At 37.7% G+C, this 21,765-nt stretch overlaps 1 protein-coding gene across 2 annotated transcripts in view; it reads left to right on the forward strand.

The window, feature by feature from the left end:
• OSTF1 (osteoclast stimulating factor 1) overlaps positions 1-21,765 on the forward strand; it is an 83,952-nt gene that overhangs the window by 54,360 nt on the left and 7,827 nt on the right. For both annotated transcript variants that reach the window (XM_043975984.1, XM_043975983.1), the window contains exons 3-8: positions 16,289-16,339; positions 16,908-16,971; positions 19,243-19,296; positions 20,167-20,274; positions 20,749-20,798; positions 20,944-21,022. In XM_043975984.1, the coding sequence (XP_043831919.1) occupies positions 16,289-16,339; positions 16,908-16,971; positions 19,243-19,296; positions 20,167-20,274; positions 20,749-20,798; positions 20,944-21,022 (406 nt within the window). The remainder of the gene's footprint in view (positions 1-16,288; positions 16,340-16,907; positions 16,972-19,242; positions 19,297-20,166; positions 20,275-20,748; positions 20,799-20,943; positions 21,023-21,765) is intronic.

Below are 21,765 nucleotides of genomic sequence, written 5' to 3' on the forward strand. Positions count from 1 at the left end.
CAGGTTTGACTCATTGCATTTGGTCCTTTGGGTCACCATTTCCTGTCTTCGGTTTTAAAGAGTAGAGGACAGGATGGACCCGGTAAAGTACGACCTGGTTATTTCTTCTCACCCACTAACAGCTTCCTATACAGACCTTGTTAAACTGGATAAACCAGTGTAGAGAAACTAGGGCAGAGAAGAAAGACGTATTTCTGGTCTTTGGAGTGTACTCTAATTGATCTCTTTAGAAGAAAGCCGACTGCTACCTCATCCCAATCTAGTCCTGTTTACCAAGCTTTTACAGAATGAGGAGATTAAGGAGGGAGTTGATATTGAACTGAAGCCTACCCACAGTTGCCAGCTTTTTTACTCTTCACACTTCCACACGTACATCTAAACCAACTTTAGATGATCAAGATTAACTTCTCGAGGCTTGTTCAGTGCATGTTCTTCCTTCTATAACTATGTATTGTCTCATGTTGCTCCTCTCTGAGTGTACGTATAATGACTTGCCTATTAGACACTGGTCTGTCCCAGTCATTTATGTCAGGGGTTGGTTGGGGAAAGTTCAAGGTTTCTTTTAAGATGAGAATTCAGTTAAGGTAAGTAGTATAGAATTAGGAAAAGAGTTTATCTTCCCTTTCAGAGTGTGTGTGTGTGTGTGTGTGTGTGTGTGTGTGTGTGTGTGTGTTTGGGGGAGTGCCCTCCACCAGAAGACCACATTAGATTGTGCCATGTACTAATTTCAGAGTCACCCTTTATTCTAGCCCTGAGATTCTGGCTGCAGGCAGAGCTGATTGGTAAATAATCTTGTAGTGAATGTTTAATTGAACTGAATTGAATCAGAGGAAGTGACTTTGAAGCTCTGAAATCCATTTAGGTTGAGTTGATTTCACTGTTAGTCCCTATGAGTTATATATCTTAATGAATGACTCTTTCAGATATAAATGTTGGTACAACAATGTCAGTTTCCTCATTTTATGGGCACACCTTGCATATAGGTAGCTTGAGCCACCTTCAGCTGCTAGGCTTTCTCTGAGGATACCTAGTTTCTATTTTATATGTGTCTTATATACTTATATGTGTACAGGTATGCATACCTCAGATATTTCAGGATTGGTTCCAGTCCACCACAATAAAGCAAGTCACATGAATTTATTTGTTTTCCCAGCACAAAGAAAAGTTATGTTTACACTATACTGCAGTCTATTGTGTGCAATAATATTATGTTTTTAAAAATATACATTCCTTAATTTAAAAATACTTTATTGCTAAAAAATGCCAACCACCATCTGAGCCTTCAGTGTGTCATGATCTTTTTTGCTGGTGCAAGGTCTGGCCTCAATGTTGATGGCTGCTGACTGATCAGGGTGGTAGTTGTTGAAGGTTAGGGTGGCTGTAACAATTTCTTAAAATAAGAAAACAATGAAGTTTGCCACATTGATTGACTCATCCTTTTAGAAAGATTTCTCTGTAGCATGTGATGTTCTTTGATAGCATTTTACCCCCAGTAGAACTTCTTTCAAAACTGGAGTCAGTCTTCTCAAACCCTGCAGCTGTTTTATTGCCTAAGTTTATGTAATATTCTTCAGTATTGTTGTGTCTCAGGGTATAGAGAGACCTGTGGAGAGGGAAGGAGAAGGGGAAACAGCTTGTTGATGGAGTAATGAGAACACATATGCTTCAATTACATTCAGAGTCTTGCATGGTTCATGGCACCTCAGAATAATTGCACTGATCACAGATCACCATAATAGATAAAATAATGATGAAAAAGTTAGAAATACTGTGATAATTACCAAAGTGTGACATAGAGATGCGGTGTGAGCACATGCTGTTGGAAAATGGCACAGATAGACTTGTTTAACACAGCATTGCCACAAACCTATTTGTAAAAAAAACAACCAAAAACAAAGCAAAGCAGTATCTGTGAAGCACAATAAAACCAGGTGTGCTTGTCTATGCTGTGTCCTCCATTAAAATATAAGAAACATAAGCTCCTTAGGAGCAGACATTATTTTCCCTTTTTCTTTGAATTCTTAGTGCTTATTACAGCACTGATCACATAGTAAATAATATGCTTCTTTTTTTTCCTTTTTTTTTTTTTTTGATGAGGCAATTGGGGTTAAGTGACTTGCCCAGGGTCACACAGCTAGTAAGTGTCAAGTGTCTGAGCCGGATTTGAACTCGGGTCCTCCTGAATCCAAGGCCAGTGCTTTATCCACTGCACCACCTAGCTGCCCCTAATAAGGTGCTTCTTGATTGACTGTATATATATACATACACACACCCCCATAAATATCCTATGTTTATGCTTCATTGTGATAAGGAAGTGACCTGGAGTCCTCAAGGTCAATGGACAATAGACTCTGGCAGGGCCCCCCAAGCAAGGAAGTATAGAAGTATGAAATATTATTTGGTCTCTGTACTCCCAGGATCAGACTAACATCAGTCATCAGAAGGTTGGCCACCAGATCATTTTTTTCAAGTTATTCAAACCATAGCAACTCATGAATAACATCAAAAAATATGATTTCAGTCAGTAAGCATTAATTTAGTGCCTACTATGTGCCAAGTATTGTGCTAAGCACTGGGGATATGAAGAAAGATAAAGGACTTGCTTTAAAAGGAGGTCATAACCTGATGGAGACAACATGAAAATAATTAGGTTCAAGGAAGCTTCATACAGAATAAATTGGAGATAATCAACAGAGGGGAGTCACTAGCATTCAGGGAGATCAGGAAAGATTTCTAGTAGAAGATGGGATTTTAGCTGGGACTTGAAGGAAGCCAGGAGACAGAGATGGGGGGGGGGGCGGGGAGAGAATTCCAGACAGGTAGAGGGAGTAGGGGCAGCCATGAAAATGACCAGAATTGTGCCTGGTGAGAAGAGCATCTAGGAGGCCAGAGTGACTGAGTCACACCATAGAGAGGAGCAGAGGAGAAGGTGGGAGAAGTCTGGAAAGGTGGACCACAGCCTCCTTGTGAAAGACTTTGTTTTTGTTTTGTTTTTTTTTGTTTGCAGGGCAATGAGGATTTAAGTGACTTGCCCAGGGTCACATAGCTAGTAAGTGTCAAGGGTCTGAGGCTGGATTTGAACTCAGGTCCTCCTGAATCCAAGTCCAGTGCTTTATCCACTGCACCACCTAGCCTTCCCCCTTGTGAAAGACTTTGAATACCAAAACAAGGATTTTACATTTTGTTCTGAAGGTGGTAGGGAGCCACTGGAGTTTATTGAAGAGAAGGGTAGCATGACCACTTCTCTGCTTTAGGAAGATTAATTTAACAGCTGTCAGGGAAAGAGGGCTGATTTCAAATCAACTCGAGATGAGTCTGAATCCCGACTTTGTCACTATCGCCTATGTGAGCTTGGGCCAATCACTTTTAACCTTTTTTGGACTTTAGTTTCCTCTTCTGTAAAATAAAGAGGTTGGACTAGATGGCCTCAAAGGATCATAGGATCATCATAGATTTAGAACTGAGGTCATCTATCCCAACTGGCCCAACTAATTTTTAACAGATGAGGAAATTGGAGCCCATAGAGGTTGAGTAACTTGGCCGAGCTCACATGGGTGACAAAGCATGGTTCCTTTCAGCTTTATGATTCTGTGATTTGGAGATAGATAATGAATATAAGTTGTTTTGTTTTTAAGCTAGCAGTTTATCTGATAAATACTTTCATTGAAAAGGTTTAAGGAAGAATTTGGAGTTGAGCACTAGATTAGAAATTGGATCACTATATATTCAGGCATATGATCTATAATATACCTAAGTTTCAGTGTCTATAACAGACCATTAGGGATCTGAAAACTGAAATATTTTTAAGGCACTTTTAATTCTCTGGAAGAAAGTTCCAAATGAAAAGAAGTTTAAAAAATTATTTAGAATAATTGCTTCTTTCTGTCCCTCTAAGATTCATGAACATGTGATTTACACATCACAGTTTGTACCCATGACATACTTGAATAAAAGTATAAATGTTTCTTTAATAGTTCATCACTTTTTTCTATTGGCTCCCCTTCTATTATGCAATATAGTTCTCTCATCACTTGATTAAATGAGACAGTAAAAGCTTTCTTATCACAGGGTCTGGCACATAGTATGTGCTAAATTATAATAATAGCTTACATTTATACAGTGCTTACTATGTGCCAGGCACTATACTCACTAAACCCTTTATAAATATTATCTCATTTGATCTTAATAAATCTTAGTTGACTGACTGATTCACTATCTGTTGAAAAGATTGAGGGGATGGGAGAGAAGAAAGGAGTTATGATATTGCCCCAGGTAAAGTTCTTCATGTTAAGTCCCCTAGACACAGTGTTCAGGGGCAAGATTCTTGACCTGACTGAGGTCTCTATACCCCTCCACCTAGTGAGGACAATAATGGATGGACAATGATTGACACAGAAATTGCAAATTCCGAAGGGATTATCTCTTGATCTACAACTGAAAAGCTGATTCTACCAGGTTGAGAGCCATCCTGAGCCTGTAGTAGAGTAAAAAAGAAAGTTATGTTAACCTATTACTGAAATGAATGTTTGAATTGTGAAATATTCAATTATGTTAGCCCATAGCTTGAAAAAAATCTATATGGATGTGTGTGTGTGTTTGTGTGTTTGTGTTTGGTCTCCTATTAGAATGTAAGGTCTTTGAGGGTATGAACTGAGTCTCTTTTGCCTTTGTATTCCCAGTACTTAGCATAGTGTCTGGCCCATACTAGGTACTTAAATGCTTGTTGATTCATTTATTGAAGGATATTTGAAATACTCATTTTTAGAGCTTTCTCATTAGTAAAATGTGGGACAATATAACTTTGTATATTTTACCATATAACCATTTAGTTTTAGCTTAAAACAAGAACCCCATAAACTAACCATATCAATCAATGAATCAAGTAAAATATTTTTTGAGTGCTCGCTATGTGCAAGATACAAGAGGAAGGAGAAAAAAAAGCATGGCAAGATAATACACAGGAAACCTTATCACATAGTATAACAACTTGCAGGGGCTGCTAGGTGGTGCAGTGGATAAAGCACCAGCCCTGGATTCAGGAGGGCCTGAGTTAAAATGTGGCCTCAGACACTTGACACTTACTAGCTGTGTGACCCTGGGCAAGTCACTTAACCTTCATTGTCCCACAAAAACTCCCCAACAACTTTTTGGTTTTTGTATTGTTACATAAACACATGAAGATAAAGTAACAGTGAACAAAATGTTACAGGTATCAACATGAATATTTTCATATGATAGTCAAATGGGTGGTGTGCAGATAATAAGTGCTATTAATTTAGAGGGGAGAGAAGAAAAGTAGGAGCTGGAGTGGCATTTAAAGGCTTTGTGAAAGAGTTGAGACTTAATCTCAGCCTTGAAGAATGGGCAGAATTAGGATGGGTCTTGAGGGGAGGGTATTATCTTCTGAGTAAATAAAAGAATGAGGAAATTTTTCCCTTTTAGTAGGTTTTTAAAAAATACTTTCATGTTTCATCTCTGATAAATGTAATCTAAAGAAAAATAGCATTAATATTGTGCCCTTTTATTCTACTTTTCTTACTTTAGAAAACCCTTGCCTAAATCCATGCTTTTAAAAATATGGGTATCATATCTCAGTAACACTCTCTGGCCTGCCTTGATAGAATTCTCACTTGTTACCAAGAAATATACTTAAGCAAGACAAACTGAAGTTAAAAAAAAAAATGAGAGGGTTGCACTGGACATCCTAAAAGGTCCTCCATCTAGCTCTGAATCTGTGTTCCAGCAAATTCCCCATTCCATACCTACAGTCAACAACTGCTCTACCATTTGGAGGGAAGTATTTTTTACCTTCACTCCTGGTCAGTGCATTGATCTAATTCTGATGTCTTTTAGTGTTTTCTTCCATTGTTATGGTCATTGGACTTCTGCATCAATTCATCCAAATCTTGCCAAATTTTTCTGAATTCTTCCCATTTGTCTTATCTCTTCAAACAATAATATCCTATTATGTTCATAGGTTACAATTTATTCAGTCATTCTGCAATTACTGTAGAGTGAGGAAGTTGAGCTACATGTTCTGTCAGATTAATTTCAACTCAGAATCTATGACTCTGTCCTTTCTTCATATCCCCAGCACTTAAAACAGTGACCAGCACATAATGAGTACTTGATAAATAAATGCTCATTGACTGACTCAAAATCAACATCCACTTTATTTTCAGTTTCTTGCTACCACAAAGCGTTGCTATAAATATCTTCATATATAGAGGGGGACCTTTATGTTTTTTTTCCTTCCTTGGGAGTAAGTACTAGTTTGCAGTCTCGTGTGCTAGACCATTTTGTAGAGATCTGTACTTCTGGTGTTATTCTGATCCATGGAGGTGACTTGCAGTGAGCAAACTGAAAAACTAAAACTTAGTGTGCCTACTTTTCAGTTAATTTTTTTTTCTTTTAAGAAAAACTGTCTGTAGGACTGGTTTGAGAAAACCCTTATTCTTTGAGCAGTACTCTGGAGTTGTGCATGATATAGTCAGGTAATCACTAAGGTCATATGTCTTCTGACCCTTTTTTTTCTGGTGGTTCATAATGAACAGAAGAAAAGAAGGATGTGGAGAACCAAAGAACAAAACAGAATTGGAGACAATTTTGCCTTATTGTGATGATATTTTTCTCCATTTTGACCCACAAATATGAAGTTAGACATTTTTAAATAAATTATTGAAAAATGCTTCTTAACCACATGGGGAGGGTTTTCTTAATAGAAAATGCAAACTTTACACCTTGAAGCTATTTTGATTGTCAAAGCAATGAAATCATCTAAATTATTGCTTGTGTTAATGACAGTCTGAAACATCTGGTTTGCTCAGGGCCTGTGAGAGATCATCTTCCTAATTTGTCCAGGGAATAACTGGTCCTTGAAAAGAAATTTTATAGAGAGCAAAAGTGTATCTTGGGAGCTATTTCATTAAAGGTGGGAATAAGTTGCCCAATGGCTTTGCCTGGAATATAGGATGACTTAAAAAAAATTTTTTTTCAGCTAAAATGGACAGCATCATGACTGCCCAAGATGAATTATTTCTAAACGAAGTAACACATCTCCAGTGCTTTGAACTGACACATTAAAATAAAGAAACAAAATGCCATGATAATCTTATTTAATGGCATTTTCCAAATTAAGGCACTTCTCACAAGTGAGAGATGATATTGATCACATTAGGAATTTTAATGATGTTAAAATTATTATATTTGTATAATAGAAAATAACCAGACTTTAATTTTTATATAACATTTATAGTACTTTTGCAAATGATTTATTATTATTATTTGGGCTAGTTATATTCCTGTGAAATCATAAAGCATCTTTTTTTCCAAGGAGTATGGTGTCACTTCCTGTTGGATCTCAAAGCCCTGAAGACATTTGTTATTCCATCTGGGAGCCCTTCTTTCTTTTACCTATGAGTCTCCTAGCATTAGTTCTCTGGCTTCTTGTCAGTATCATTTTAGCCAGCTTTTCCTCGGTGGTCCTCTCATCCTGGGATGGAAGTTTCCAATTTCAACTTGACCTAGATGGCTATGAAAATAGCACAGAGCCCTTCTAAGTTTTCTGAAGTGCTTTTTTTATTAGTAATTACAGAGAAATATACAGGTGTTTAAAATGGTAAACAAGAAAATAGTTATAAAAATGTAGACCATCAACTTCAATAACTTCTCTCACAGAGACTATAGATACTGTTCAAGGATGTTGCAATGGTTAGATGCAACTCTGATTTTTCTCATATTTGAACAATTGCAAATAAATATTTTATTATTTTTCACTCAATATATTCAGTCATTGTTGTGTTTAAGCCTACAGGCTTAGAGGGGTGTGTGTGTGTGTGTGTGTGTGTGTGTGTGTGAGAGAGAGACAGACAGACAGACAGACATGAGAGATAGATGAGAGAGAGAGGCGGGGGGAACAACTTGTGTGAAAAGAAGTTTCTCCAGTTTATTAGTTGCATCAATATTTAATAAGCTGGTGGTGATTCATGTTAAGGGCTAAAATTCTAGCTAAACTGTCTAAAATATCTAATGAGTGGTCGCCAATAAATTATAAGCTTTAGCAAGAGTTAGACTTTTAAGCATTTATTAAGGAGAATAAGAATTTGGTAAAGAGAGAGAGAAAGGCCTAGATTCCTATCTATTAAAGGGAGAGCGCATTTCTAGCTCCCTTCTCCGCCAGAGTCCAGAGGAAAGAAGAACGAGCCTGAGCGCCAGTCTCTTCCTTCCTCCTCCCACTAGTCCGCGTCACTTCCTGAAGCCTGGTCTTGCCCTCAAAGACCTTTGCTTCATGGGCAGAACTCTTCTACAGTAAGTATCCAGCAGGTGGCGTCATTCCAATCGTTACAGTCCCCCCTGTTGTTCCTCAAGAAACAAAATGTTTCCTTGACGGAACAGTAAAAACAATATAATAACTATTGCTAACTAATAATATGTGAACAACAATATAGAAAAGGAAGAGAGGAAAGTTTTGTCCAGAGGGGCGATTTTTTTTTTTTTTGTCCTCATGAACCGACGCTTTGACATTGGTCTTGCAAAGGGAGGGCCTCTGCAGAGAATACATGTTACAGATGGTGTATATTATAACAGAAAGAGAAAAAAAAACAACAAAAACAAATCAAAACTGTTCATTTAAAGTCTCTGAAAGTCTTTTCTCAGATGTCCTCTAGGTGTAGTCGTGGAATGGAAGTCTTTTCAGGGGTTGAGGTATGGATGCTGGTAATCAGCCAGGAAATTTCCTACAAAATTGAGCTTAACACAACTTTAAAATAGCTTTGTCAATAATCAAATCAAACAATGAAAGTTCTCAAAAACATGTCTAAGGGAATTCAGAATCTTAGTTGTTACACATGAAACATATAATAAAACAAAAATTGAAACATTCTTTAAAATTATAATCTTACTATAGTCCCCCCTCATGGAGGGTAATTGAGAAGACAATTGCTGCAATATTAATTAATAAAAATAATTTTTCTTTGTTTTATCACTTTTTGCATCATCTGCCTAATTATCCTCATGCCATTATGAGAAATTTTAAAATCTAATATAATTGGTAACAGGTGTCAAGGCCAAATTCAACACTGTATTTATCATGACATCTGAGATAATTATGGGGGTTACCATAAAAGAACAGAGAAATGATGGGATATGAGCATTCCCACACTTGAGCAATATGTACTGCCCATACAGTATGCCAGGCTTAAAATAGGTGGATGGAATATATGTCCGTGCCACCGAACATATTGGAAGAAACTGAGTCAGACTTAATCAGATGCATGGGATTGAGATGTCCATGGCATCAGGCATATAGGAGGGAGCATAGAAGCCAGGTGTAGAAGTGAGATGGGTGGGATGAATACTTCCAGCCATCTGTACAATATTGTGGGGAAAAATAAAATAAATATTAAACCAAGAGAATCCAACCTCAACATTTGTCAAAAGCCGTTCCCTCGGCCATACCTTAACTTCGTGCATGTCTCCCCTCATGTAACAGTTCAATGTCTGCTCTTTGCATGTATTCCTCTTGTGATTGGATGGCATCTTGGCCAACTGGCATCTGATAACTCAGAATAAAGGCAATTAATGTCTTAAATGATAAGTTCCCATAATCCAAGTCTCATATGGATTTAAAAATTGAGGATAATAAATGATTGCAAAAAATGTGAATACATCTTGACTCAGAATATAATATATAATTATGCAACAATTTCAAATAATACCTTTTTTTTACTTAGCATACAATTACTTTTTTGAAAAATCAGAACATATTTAAATACAAGTTAAAGCACAACAGAATCTCAAAGAAAACTTTTTTTTTTTGAAAAAAGAAAACTTTTACAAATGTTCCCCTCTTTTTTTTTTTTTTGAATATGCTTATCAAAAATAATACTTCTTTACACTTGCCATGGCAACCAATTTGCCAGGGAAATGCTTCAAAGAGTTTGATCAAATAATCAGTTGAGAAAAAATAACAAAAACAAACAACTCAGAATATGGGAGCACAATACTCCTAGAATTAACATTGTATAATAAAAACAAAACCATCTTGCAATGTTTCAAAATTAGATAGATAAATGAATAGAAGAAAATACACATGGAACAATAAAAGACAATGAAATTCAAACTAAGGAAATATAAATGAATATGAACTTAATAAGAGTATTATAAAATATAAACTTGATCACATGACTATAAAAAACTTTTACAAATATTCTCCTTGTTTTAAAAACTAAGTATAAAACACAACCTCAAAAGCATGAAAATCTCTATGAAAATAAACCCATACCATTAATTTCAAAATGTATATGTAATAGCATAGAAATCCTATGTAACCTCTGAACTGATACTGTTAATAATCTTAGTGAATTCAGAACACTCTTGATTCCAATATCTAAAATCCCCAATACTCATATCAATACCTTGCTGCTTACTTCTACATTTCTGTAAAATATATACCCTTCCATGGCAAAAGAAGCAGAGTCTTGAACTATGTTGATTGTCATTCTTATTCAGCTTAAGTTTTTCTTCTTTAACCCCTCTATATTGTCTGTCGGGCTTTTCACCATACAAATGCTTTATAAGATTACTAATTAAAGACAAAAGCAGGTTAGCAAAATTATGAACAAATCGAGCATATCTGGAATTTAAAGGGTTTTCTAAGGTTGCCTCAGAAGCACAGCCAGGCTGGGAAAGGGCTGAGTCTGAAGCTGCAAATGTAGTTAGAGAAAGTTGAGCATGTGCATCAGATCTCTGGACTTCCCAGGCAGGGGAAGCAATGGGCTTGGCCATGGGAGGAGTAGAGGGTGGGGTCTGGAGAGGAGGGGAGGGACCAGAGCAATTTGAATCAGACTTGATTTTGAACTCAGGCCTGGATTCCTCTTCCCCCACTTTGCCTCCAGGTGCTAGGGGATTAAAAGCTTCTAGAGGGTGGGTCATTGCCTCCAGGCATGCAAAATTAGAGCAACAATTAGTGTTAGAACTGGGAAAAGCTGCAGGAATCTCTTCAGGTTTCTCTGAAAAAGCATGGTTGGGAGAGGGAGAGATATTTCCTTGTGTGAATAAGTTGCTGGCTCTTTTAACAAAAATAAAAAGAAAAATAGAAAATCCACAAAAACAAAGCATTAACATGATCTTATCTCCCATTTGTCTGGTTAAACAGACTAAAATCAAAAATAGGGTAATTAGGGAGTTTAAAAGATCCATTCGAAAAAATTTAAAGGGAAAACACAGCCAGTACGCCAGTACGCCAGTACGCCAGTACTTAGCAGTTTAAAGGGTAGGGGAAATTTCTTACCCAACCAGAAGATCAGAAGTGAGGTTCAGCTTTCCTCTTCGTGGTCAGCCATCTGTTAAGGGCTAAAATTCTAGCTAAACTGTCTAAAATATCTAATGAGTGGTCGCCAATAAATTATAAGCTTTAGCAAGAGTTAGACTTTTAAGCATTTATTAAGGAGAATAAGAATTTGGTAAAGAGAGAGAGAAAGGCCTAGATTCCTATCTATTAAAGGGAGAGCGCATTTCTAGCTCCCTTCTCCGCCAGAGTCCAGAGGAAAGAAGAACGAGCCTGAGCGCCAGTCTCTTCCTTCCTCCTCCCACTAGTCCGCGTCACTTCCTGAAGCCTGGTCTTGCCCTCAAAGACCTTTGCTTCATGGGCAGAACTCTTCTACAGTAAGTATCCAGCAGGTGGCGTCATTCCAATCGTTACATTCAGAACTAGTTGTTTAATAAGAAAGATGTTGCAATTGTGGTAGTTTAAAAGGCATTATACAAACATACCTGTGGATTACTTTTGAATTTGCAATGATGAGAATGAACATAGTATTAAATCAAATAGCAGGCTGAGTGGCCACCATCTCCACCTGGGCTATACACGAAGGTGATTGATCTCCAACCCTTTCTGCACTTGAGGGCTCAAAAAGGACTGGCTAGACCTGGTCCCCAATGTAAATGGAGCTGGGCCTTGATTTTTCTTGCTTCCTCTTGTTCACTTGCCTGTTCTTTTTAATTCTTGTCCCCAAGGTTTCTCATGTACAAAGTTTCTTAAGGCTAGAGTTTAGATGAAGCTTCTAGACATCTGCCAAAGGTAGATTTCATATGATAGGACCTCAGAACTTCTTGAACCAGCCACCTAGACTTACTTATCTTAGATTGGAAGACACTAGGTGGAAGAAGGAGCATCCTTTGTTATGTGATTCCCAGAGATCTCTACCCTGGGCATTCACCCTATCCTGACTTTGTAGCTATTTCTTTTTTTGTGTGTGTTTTTTTTTTTTTGTGGGGCAATGAGGGTTCAGTGACTTGCCCAGGGTCACACAGCTAGTAAGTGTCAAGTGTCTGAGGTCGGATTTGAGCTCAGGTCCTCCTGAATCCAGGGCTGCTGCTTTATCCACTGTGCCACCTAGCTGTTCCTGTAGCTATTTCTAATACCTGTGCCCTGTAGTAGCCTTGAGCACTCGACCCAATCATTTCTCTGTTTCTGGGTTTGCCTAAGGCTGTAAAATATATTTATTACATCTGGATATTGATATTTTGTGTCCTTAGTTCATACCTAGATCTAATTTTCTTATTGACCAGGTACCTTGGTAGTCAGTACTATTACTCTGAAACCTTTCTCCATTGTTGCTTTTTTTTTGTCTTTTCCTTCAAAGGCCAGTAGCAGATACATTTCCCCCCCCCCTTTTTTTTTTTCTGTTTCAAGCATAAGAGTCTCTGTTGGGTTGCCCAGTAACTTCCTGTTTCCAGTTTAAAGGATGGTACTGGTACCATAATATAGAGTCTTATAGTCTAAAGGGACCTTAATAACTAATTTCTAAAGTGCTTTATGGATTTTGAGGCTCTTTTATTGCAGCAACCCTGTGAGTTAGATTTGCGCGCACGCGCGCGCGCACACACACACACACACACACACACACACACACACACATTGTCATCCTTTTTTACAGATGCAGAAAGTGAGGCTCAGAGGGAGGTTAAGTGACTTGTCCAGGGTCACAAAGTAAGTGCTAAAAATGGGATTTTAATTCAGGTCTTCTGTCTCCAAGTCCAGATTTTTCCACCACACCTAAGAATTTGTACTACTCCAACTTCTTGTCTGATTGATGAATTTATCTTTACCATGTCTGGTTCTGTTGTGTGTTATGTTCAGTATTCCATAAATATCTTTTTTGGGGGGGGGCGGGGCAGTTAGGGTTAAGTGACTTGCCCAGGGTCACACAGCTAGTACATGTCAAGTGTCTGAGGTCATATTTGAACTCAGGTCCTCCTGAATCCAGGGCCAGTGCTCTATCCACTATGCCACCTAGCTGCCCCCATAAATATCATTGTTAATAGAAGGCCTCTCCTATAGGTAACCTTACTATTAATGGCTGGGTGCTTTGTTTGGGGTTATTTTTTGGAAATTAAACCCTTGTTTTTTTTTTAATAACTTCATATTACTTCTACAGCGTATGTGTTTTGTTTTTTGTTTTTTTTTTAAGTCAGGCAGTTGGGGTAAGTGACTTGCCCAGGGTCACACAGCTAGTAAGTGTTAAGTGTCTGAGGCCGGATCAGCATATGTGTTCTTGATGATTGTTATTGTTAGGTTGTTTCAATTGTATCTGATTCTTCATGACCCCCACTTGGGGTTTTCTTAGCAAAGATATTGCTATTTCCTTCTCTAGCTCATTTTACAGATGAGGAAACTGAAGCAAACAGGGTTAAGTGACTTGCCCAGAGTCACATATCTAGTTAAGTATCTGAGGCCAGATTCGAACTCAGTAAAATTAGTCTTCCTGACTCCAGGTCCAGCACACCATCCACCATGCCACCTAGCTGCCCAGTGTTCTAGATTAAAATGTCATTAATTTTGTGTCTTGTTCTACTGTTCTTATATTCCCCTGTATAATTTCCCTATTAGACTGTGAGCTCCTCAAGGACAGGGACTCTCTTCTGCCATCTTTTGTATTCTTAGCACTCATCAGTGCCTGGCACATACATGCTTAATAAAAGTTTATTGACTGACATACATCTGAAGACCCAGGCCTACATTCTTGACATCTACCCTCCTTTAAAAATATTTTATTAATGCTTTTTTAAAAAAAAACCACCTTGCTGTTATTTTCCAACCAAGCTCCTCCTTTCTCTTCCTCCCTGTGGAACCATCTCTTTTTACAAAGCACAATTAAGCAAAGCAAACTGACACAATAAAAAATGAGACCATTGGCCAAGGCCACCTCTAAGACCCTTAGAGTTTTTTAACTTTGTATCTCTGACAGATCATTCAGCTTTATTCAACAAACATTAAATGACTTCTCGGTAGGGTGTTCTGACTTGGCTCCTGAGCCGAGGTAACTGCTGTCACTGAGCTCAGTGGATGGTTATCCTGGTTCAGGTTACCAGCTTTGTCCAGTTCCCCATGTTATTCCTGATGACTCATTCTTCGAGTAAATTACCCTCCTTCTTTCCATTGTCTGTCAGAATTCATTAGCAAATCAAAACTTAAAAAAAATTATAAACGTACTCTTTAATACAAAGAATCCTATCTAGATACAAAATGAGGAGTAAAATCTTACATAAATCTCCCAGCATTTAATAAGGGAGAACCAAATGAATTAACAAACACAGGAAATACTTTTCTTCTATGTCCCCTTCCCATCCCGTCTAAAGTTCTTTTACCTCCAACTTTATTCAGTAAATATTATCTATCTACAGTTATACTGTAGGGGGAAAAAAATCTTTCATCCAGTGATAACATGGAAAATTCACCCTAACAAAGATAGGCCATCTGGTTGGGAGGTAGTCTTGTGAATGTGAGGCCGTTAGCAAACTTGACTTTTAAGATTATGAAATTAGGTCAGACTGTTGGAGGAGAGAGGCCACCTAAAATTGGTGAGCCTGATGCAGCTTCCTGCAGCTTAAAAGTCACTATAAGAAATGTATGTGGTCAGAAGTATAGAAAATTGGTGCTTTCCCCTGACACTCCAAAAAAGAGAGACCGAAAAATTTAATTGTATTGTGGAACCCATCTAGGGCAGTAGGAAACTCATTTAACCATAAAAAAAAATTTTTGAGAGAGTATTCCTTATTTTTTTCATGTTCTACTTCCATTCTCTCCCTTGAAAAGAAAAAAAATATTAAAAAACCCCAGAAAACATGATAAAAATGAAAATTCTATTAATATCACACACACGGCGTCCCAAAGACATTAGAACGTGTGTGTGTGTGTGTGTGTGTGTGTAGTATTTTAAGATTTGCCTTGTGCTTTCCTCACAAAACCCCTGAGAAGTAGGTAATAGAAATAATATCCTCCCTGTTTTATAAATTAGGAAAATGAAAGCATCAGAGAACCTAGTCCAAAAGTTATTAGGAGAGACAGGATTCAGAGAATCTATGACTCCAGACTCAGTGTTCTTTTCCATAATTCCTACAGGATCTATAAAATATAAACCTAAAATTTACTTGGGCAACTAGGTGATACAGTGGGTAGAGCACTAGGCTTGGAATCAGGAAGACTCATCTTCCTGAGTTCAAATCTGGCTGAGACATTTGCTAGCTATGTGACCCTCGGCAAGTCACTTAATGCTGTTTGCCTCGATTTCCTCATCTGTAAAATGAAATAGAGAAGGAAGTGGCAAACCACTCCAGTATCTTTGTAAAGAAAACCCTAAGTGGGGTCAAAAAGAGTTGGACATGACTAAAATACCTGAACAACAAAACTTACTCACAAGAGTGGCATTCATAACTCATATTTAGAAATTAATGCTATATTGATTATATATTAAAATATTTTATTTTGCTTTCTATAAATTTTACATCTCATGTCTCATTTTAAATACAGATGACTTCTGTGAAAGACTACAAAAGGAATGAAACATTTTTTATGAGGATAAAATGAGGCAATATTTGTAAGGTGCTTTTCAAACTCTAAAGTGATATATAAGTGATTATTATTATTATTATTATGGAAATGAGGATTAAGTGACTTGCCCAGGGTCACACAGCTAGGAAGTGTCAAGTGTTTGAGGTCAGATTTGAACTCAGGTCCTCCTGAATCCAGGGTCAGTGCTTTATCTACTATGCCACCTAGCTGCCCAGTTCCAGTTATTATTAATAATGATAAATAGGTGCATAAAATCCACCATGAGGCATGGCCCAGCTTCTTTTATCTGTACCTGACATTCATAATCCATAATGTGATTTCTGTGCTGATTTTTCCATGTGCGAAAACCAAATTTTAGGTATTCTAAATTATTATTCTTTACTAAGTCATAGATAATTACACAGAATCAAACTCCTTTCTCTTTTTATTTTTTAGCCTGATGAATTGTACTTTGAAGAAGGTGATATTATCTACATTTCTGACATGGTAAGCTTAAATAAGTTGCTGCTAGGTATAAAGACTTTTATATTTAATGTAACCATAAAGTAGTACCTGTCCTTTAAAGGAATAAAGGAAATTGAATGGTTGGTCTAAAATTAAAGTATTTTTGCTTCTCTTTTCTTTTTTCCCTTTTATAATATGTGAGAGAGAGAGAGAGAGAGAGAGAGAGAGAGAGAGAGAGAGAGAGAGAGAGAGAGTGTGTGTGTGTGTGTGTGTGTGTGTGTGTGTGTGTGTTTGTGTGTATTTGCCACAGGTAGATATTTATGTTGGTAATCTAGTGGTTTAGGGAGCAAAAAAAGGTAGTTAAGATGTAAAGGGTATTAAAGGTGTAGGAAAGCTTGATAAATACAGATAGGTAGGTCTGTATTTCATAGAGCTAATAGATTTTTATCAGACAAATGATTTGGAAACGGCCTTTTATATTAATTTAATATCTAATATTACTAATTATTAATTATAATTAATGTAATTAGTTATTGAATGTTAACATTTAATATCAAGTAATTTGAAATTGATTGAATATAATTAAACTTTCTCTTCCCCTTCCCCTCAGAGTGATACCAACTGGTGGAAAGGGACTTCAAAGGGCAGGACTGGACTTATTCCAAGCAACTATGGTAAATTTTGTGACTGTTTATGCTTCAGTTATCAGAATAATTATTTCAACTTCCTTTTTAATTACTTAGTTTTCTGGGCCCCCTTCCTGGCTGTGATAACTGAGGAATTAGTTGGGTAGAATATTCTTTACTCCTTATGGCTACCTTCCAAAGTGGAGGATGGGGTTGTCAAATCTCACCCTAAAGTGGTCCAAATGGGCTTGTTCCTTGGGCAAAAGTCTTGAAATGGAATAGGGAACAGAGTATCTCTTGACCATCTCTGCCGTCTTTACATGTGGAGTCCTGAATCTTCCTGTTGCTGAGTCAAATAGCAACACTACTGACTGTTTCTTAGTTTGTGTGGCCTGATATCTGTGGAAGGAGAACCTGTTCTTACAGTGCTTTTTACAAAGTGACATTCTATCACTACCTCAAGAAGCAATGTGGGGGCAGCTAGGTGGCACAGTGGATAGATCATTGACCCTGGAATCAGGAGAAGCTGAGTTCAAGTCCCGCCTCAGACACTTGACACTTACTAGCTTTGTGACCCTGGGCAAGTCACTTAACCCTCATTGCCCCGCCAAAAAAAGAAGAAGAAGAAGAAGCAATGTGGGACAGTAGCAAGAGGGCTAGATTTGGACCAAAGTTGACCTAGGATCTACCTAACAGAGTTGTTGCGAGGTCAAATGAGATAAAGTACGTAAAATGTCTGTTTAAGTGCCATTTCTTTGTCCTTACTTCCACAACTGGGTAATGGCTTGTGGTGACTTAGGGAATCAGACACATGGTCCCCACACGCAAGTGATGTAAAAGAAAAAGGACATATAGATTAAAGTGGAAAAACTTTTACAAGAACCTAGATTTACAAGAATCTCCACCTAGAACTGAGGAGATTTGCACATGGCTACTGAATGATCAAGGGCGGGGAGACAATGGAAAAGGGGAGGGAAAAAGGTTTATGGGAGTTATTGGCAAAACTGGAACAAAGGTGTGACCAGTTTGGAGGGTTCCATAAACGAGATTAGGTATGAATCATTTCTTCTGTTCTCCCTGCTGGCCAGTGCTTCCTGGTTAAGAAATAAATTATTTGGGTCCTCTAGAAAAATGTAACAAGTTTCCTTCTCCCGTTCCATCTCCTAGCCCCTAAAAATACCACATACTGTAACTTCCCACTCCCTATAAATTGTGGGTCTCCATTTAGTCTTTGTGTGGTAGTTAAGCCCAGCCCCAGTGTTGGATCGCCTGTGGCTGAAAGAACATTTTTAACAGATCACAACCTCTTATCAGAGAGGGTATTTGGATTGTTGCTTTTACTAGCTTCCTGAGAGCAATGAACAGATTTTCCTCTGAGAGATGAAACTGCTGTTCTTAGAGATGAGAAAATAGGATTCCATTTTCCCCATACTAATTGTTACCATGGCTTTTATTAATGCCTATGGGAAAGATTTCTTTCTTTAGTGAAAATAACTCATTAATGGGGAAATAAATGCTCATATTCAAACACCTTCACAATAGTGGTAGAAAGTACTTTAGAGATCATTAAGTTCAACTTCCTCCTTTTACATATGAGGAAACTGAGGTTCAGAAAGTCTTAAGTGATTTGTGAAAGCAGTAGCAAGAGCTGAGATTGAAACTAGACTGTAGGGGCAGCTAGATGACACAGTGGATAGAGCACTGGCCCTGGAGTCAGGAGTACCTGAGTTCAAATCCGGCTTCAGACACTTAACACTTACTAGCTGTGTGACCCTGGGCAAGTCACTTAACCCCAATTGCCTCACTAAAAACAAAAAGAAAAAAAAAGAAACTAGACTGTACCTCAAATTCAGTGTTCTTTCTACTTTAGATGTGACAGACGTTAAAAATGCACCAAATCATTGCCCGCATCCTCCACCAAAAAAACCCAAACCCCCCCCCCCAACAAAACAAGATGCATTACAGGCATTGGATGTTTAACTTCTTTTTTTATTGTTAGAAGAAGCTTGAAAGAGCAGATTTGTGGCATACCTCTTTTCCCCCTCCTAATTAATTACCTTTTCACTTGGGTTGATTTCACTAAACAGGGATTAACTTGCTTTTAGGGAAGGGAAGTATCTGGGAGATGTTTTGTTCTCTTTCCTTTTGGCTATATAAGTAAAATGGGAAGGAAAACATAGGACTGATGACTGTGACTTTTTAGATGGGGAACCATCTAGGTTTCAGTAGACCAAAGGCTGTATTTAACAGGCTTGGCATTTGTGCCAGTTGGCATTGTTTGTTGATTTGGGGTTTCAATTTTTCTCCTTTTCACTTTAGTGGCTGAACAAGCAGAGTCCATTGATAACCCACTTCATGAAGCTGCCAAAAGAGGTGGGTATGACTTGGTTAGGTTTGAGGAAGCTCTCTGGAGGGCTAATTTACATAAATTTCTTTAAATTGCTGTAATGTAGGGGGCAGCTAGGTGGCACAGTGGATAGAGCACCAGCCCTGAATTCAGGAGGACCTGAGTTCAAATATGGCCTCAGATAACTTCAGGCTTATGGCTGACAGTGAATTTAGAATTATGAATAAGTTGGTATTTTTTAGGCTGTACAAATTATTCACTAAAGGCATTATTCTGAATGTTTAGAATTTATTATTTTGGTTAAACACTGTCAGGCCTATAACTTTGGGTGGTCAGTTACTACTTCTCCAATAAGAGCTGATAATGGCACAGGTCCGGAATTTGTTGTTTCCTTTTGGTCTCTACTTTTGTTTTTATAATTACGCTCCATGGGAAAGGATTATTTATTTAGAAGGGAGGAACACACTTAATAGAGCCTTTGTACCAATTTTTCTTATAAACATACCATTAAAACAAATGACTTTAATTGACAAAATATAAAAAGACTCATCTTCCTGACTTTAAATCTGGCCTTGGACACTTACTAGCTGTGTGATCTCTGGCAAGTTACTTAACCCTGCTTGCCTCAGTTCCTCATCTGCAAAATGAGCTGGAGAAGGAAATGGCATAACCACTCCAGTATCTTTGCCAAGAAAACCCCAAATGAGGTCACAAAGAGCTGGACATGACTGAAAAGAACGAAAAAAAACCCAACACTCCATAGTGATAGAATTATTAGAAAGGTGATTATTTGGGCCTTGTAGATGAATCCATTCCAACTGAAATCTGTATAAAAAGGTAGTGATTTTAAAATGAAACCAAACTTCTCCTTGATTTGCATTTTACCATCATTTCAGGCAACTTGAGCTGGTTGAGAGAATGCTTGGATAACAGAGTTGGCGTCAATGGCTTAGACAAAGCTGGAAGCACTGCTCTGTACTGGGCTTGTCATGGAGGTCACAAAGGTATGATGCTCATCCATGCTATGGAAGATGTACTTAGCCTGGGACAGTCAGTTTTACAAAACAGGAAAGGTTGGGTCCCCTCAAATTATCCAACAAAAGAGTTTTGCAAACATGCCCAAAGTAATGCATAGCTTACTGTAACACAGATACTACTACATGTGGGTATAGATATAAGCTGAGAAACCTAGAAGAAAAAAAAAATTCTTAGGGACAAGATTGTGAAAATTCAGTTTAGAAGTAAAAAAATCACAATGGTACAAGCTACAGAAACCCAGATGACTCTGTAACATTGATAAAACATTTTTCTCACTATTCACAGTTTTTCTCTGTTAAGACTAATCTCAAAGCACTTTAATGACATGGATTTTCTTTAACTGGTAAACTGGTAAATTCTGTTTTTGACTTCTCGTTTTATTTTGTGGTTTATTTTGTCTGGTTTCCTTTTAAAATGTGGTTCTTAAATTTTTATTTCAGATGTAGTGGAGGTGTTATTTACCCAACCAAATATTGAGCTTAATCAACAGGTGAGGAAGTTTGTACCATAGCTCTTCCTTTTAAACCTATCTCTTTTTAGTAAACTATGTGCCTTTTAAGTCTAATTGTGTTATTGTCTTGGAATTTTTCTTTCTTATATTTTGAAGAGATTTGTTTTCCTTCTTACTTCCATAGAATAAGTTGGGGGACACAGCTTTGCATGCTGCCTCCTGGAAGGGTTATGCTGACATTGTAGAGATGCTTCTGGCAAAAGGTAAATTTAAAGTTGAGTTTAGCATTCACTTGATTCTTTTTTCCTATTAAAAAAACAAATAAACAAAAACTTGAACAAAACATAACCAAAATTGGCATTTCCATATACATAGTAGAACACACGCACACACAAAAAGAATAAAAAAGAGGATTACAGGGGCAGCTAGATGGCGCAGTGGATAGAGCACGGGCCCTGGAGTCAGGAGTTCAAATTCGGCCTCAGACACTTAACACTTACTAGCTGTGTGACCCTGGGCAAGTCACTTAACCCTAATTGCCTCACTAAAAAAAAAAAAAGAGGATTATATGTGAAACTCTGCATCTCAATTATGTGTAGCTTTTTTTTTTTCCTTTTTGAGTCTATGGTAAATTCACTGTTATTTTCAAAGCTGCCCTGCTCGTCCTTCTAGACTTCTCTTCTGTAGCACTATCTGTTTCACTGAGTCTGTTTCATTGGTGTCTGAATCCAATACCACATGAATTAAAGTAATTATTACATGCCTCTCTTAGATTAGAGTGTAGTGGATGGAGGATTAGATTTGGAGTCAGGAATACCTGGGTTTAATTCTTACTTCAGACCCTTACTAGCTGTGTGACCCTGGGTGAGTTATTTAACCTCCCTGAACCCCCTCTGTAAAATGAGGGATTGGACCAATGACCTCTAAGTTCCCTTCCAGCTCACAGTCTTTATCTTAGGATCATATAAGATTTTGTCTGAGATGCTGGGATATGAATACCTCTCCT

This window comes from Dromiciops gliroides, chromosome 1 (genome assembly GCF_019393635.1).
Source record: "Dromiciops gliroides isolate mDroGli1 chromosome 1, mDroGli1.pri, whole genome shotgun sequence".
Classification (NCBI taxonomy): Eukaryota; Metazoa; Chordata; class Mammalia; order Microbiotheria; family Microbiotheriidae; genus Dromiciops; species Dromiciops gliroides.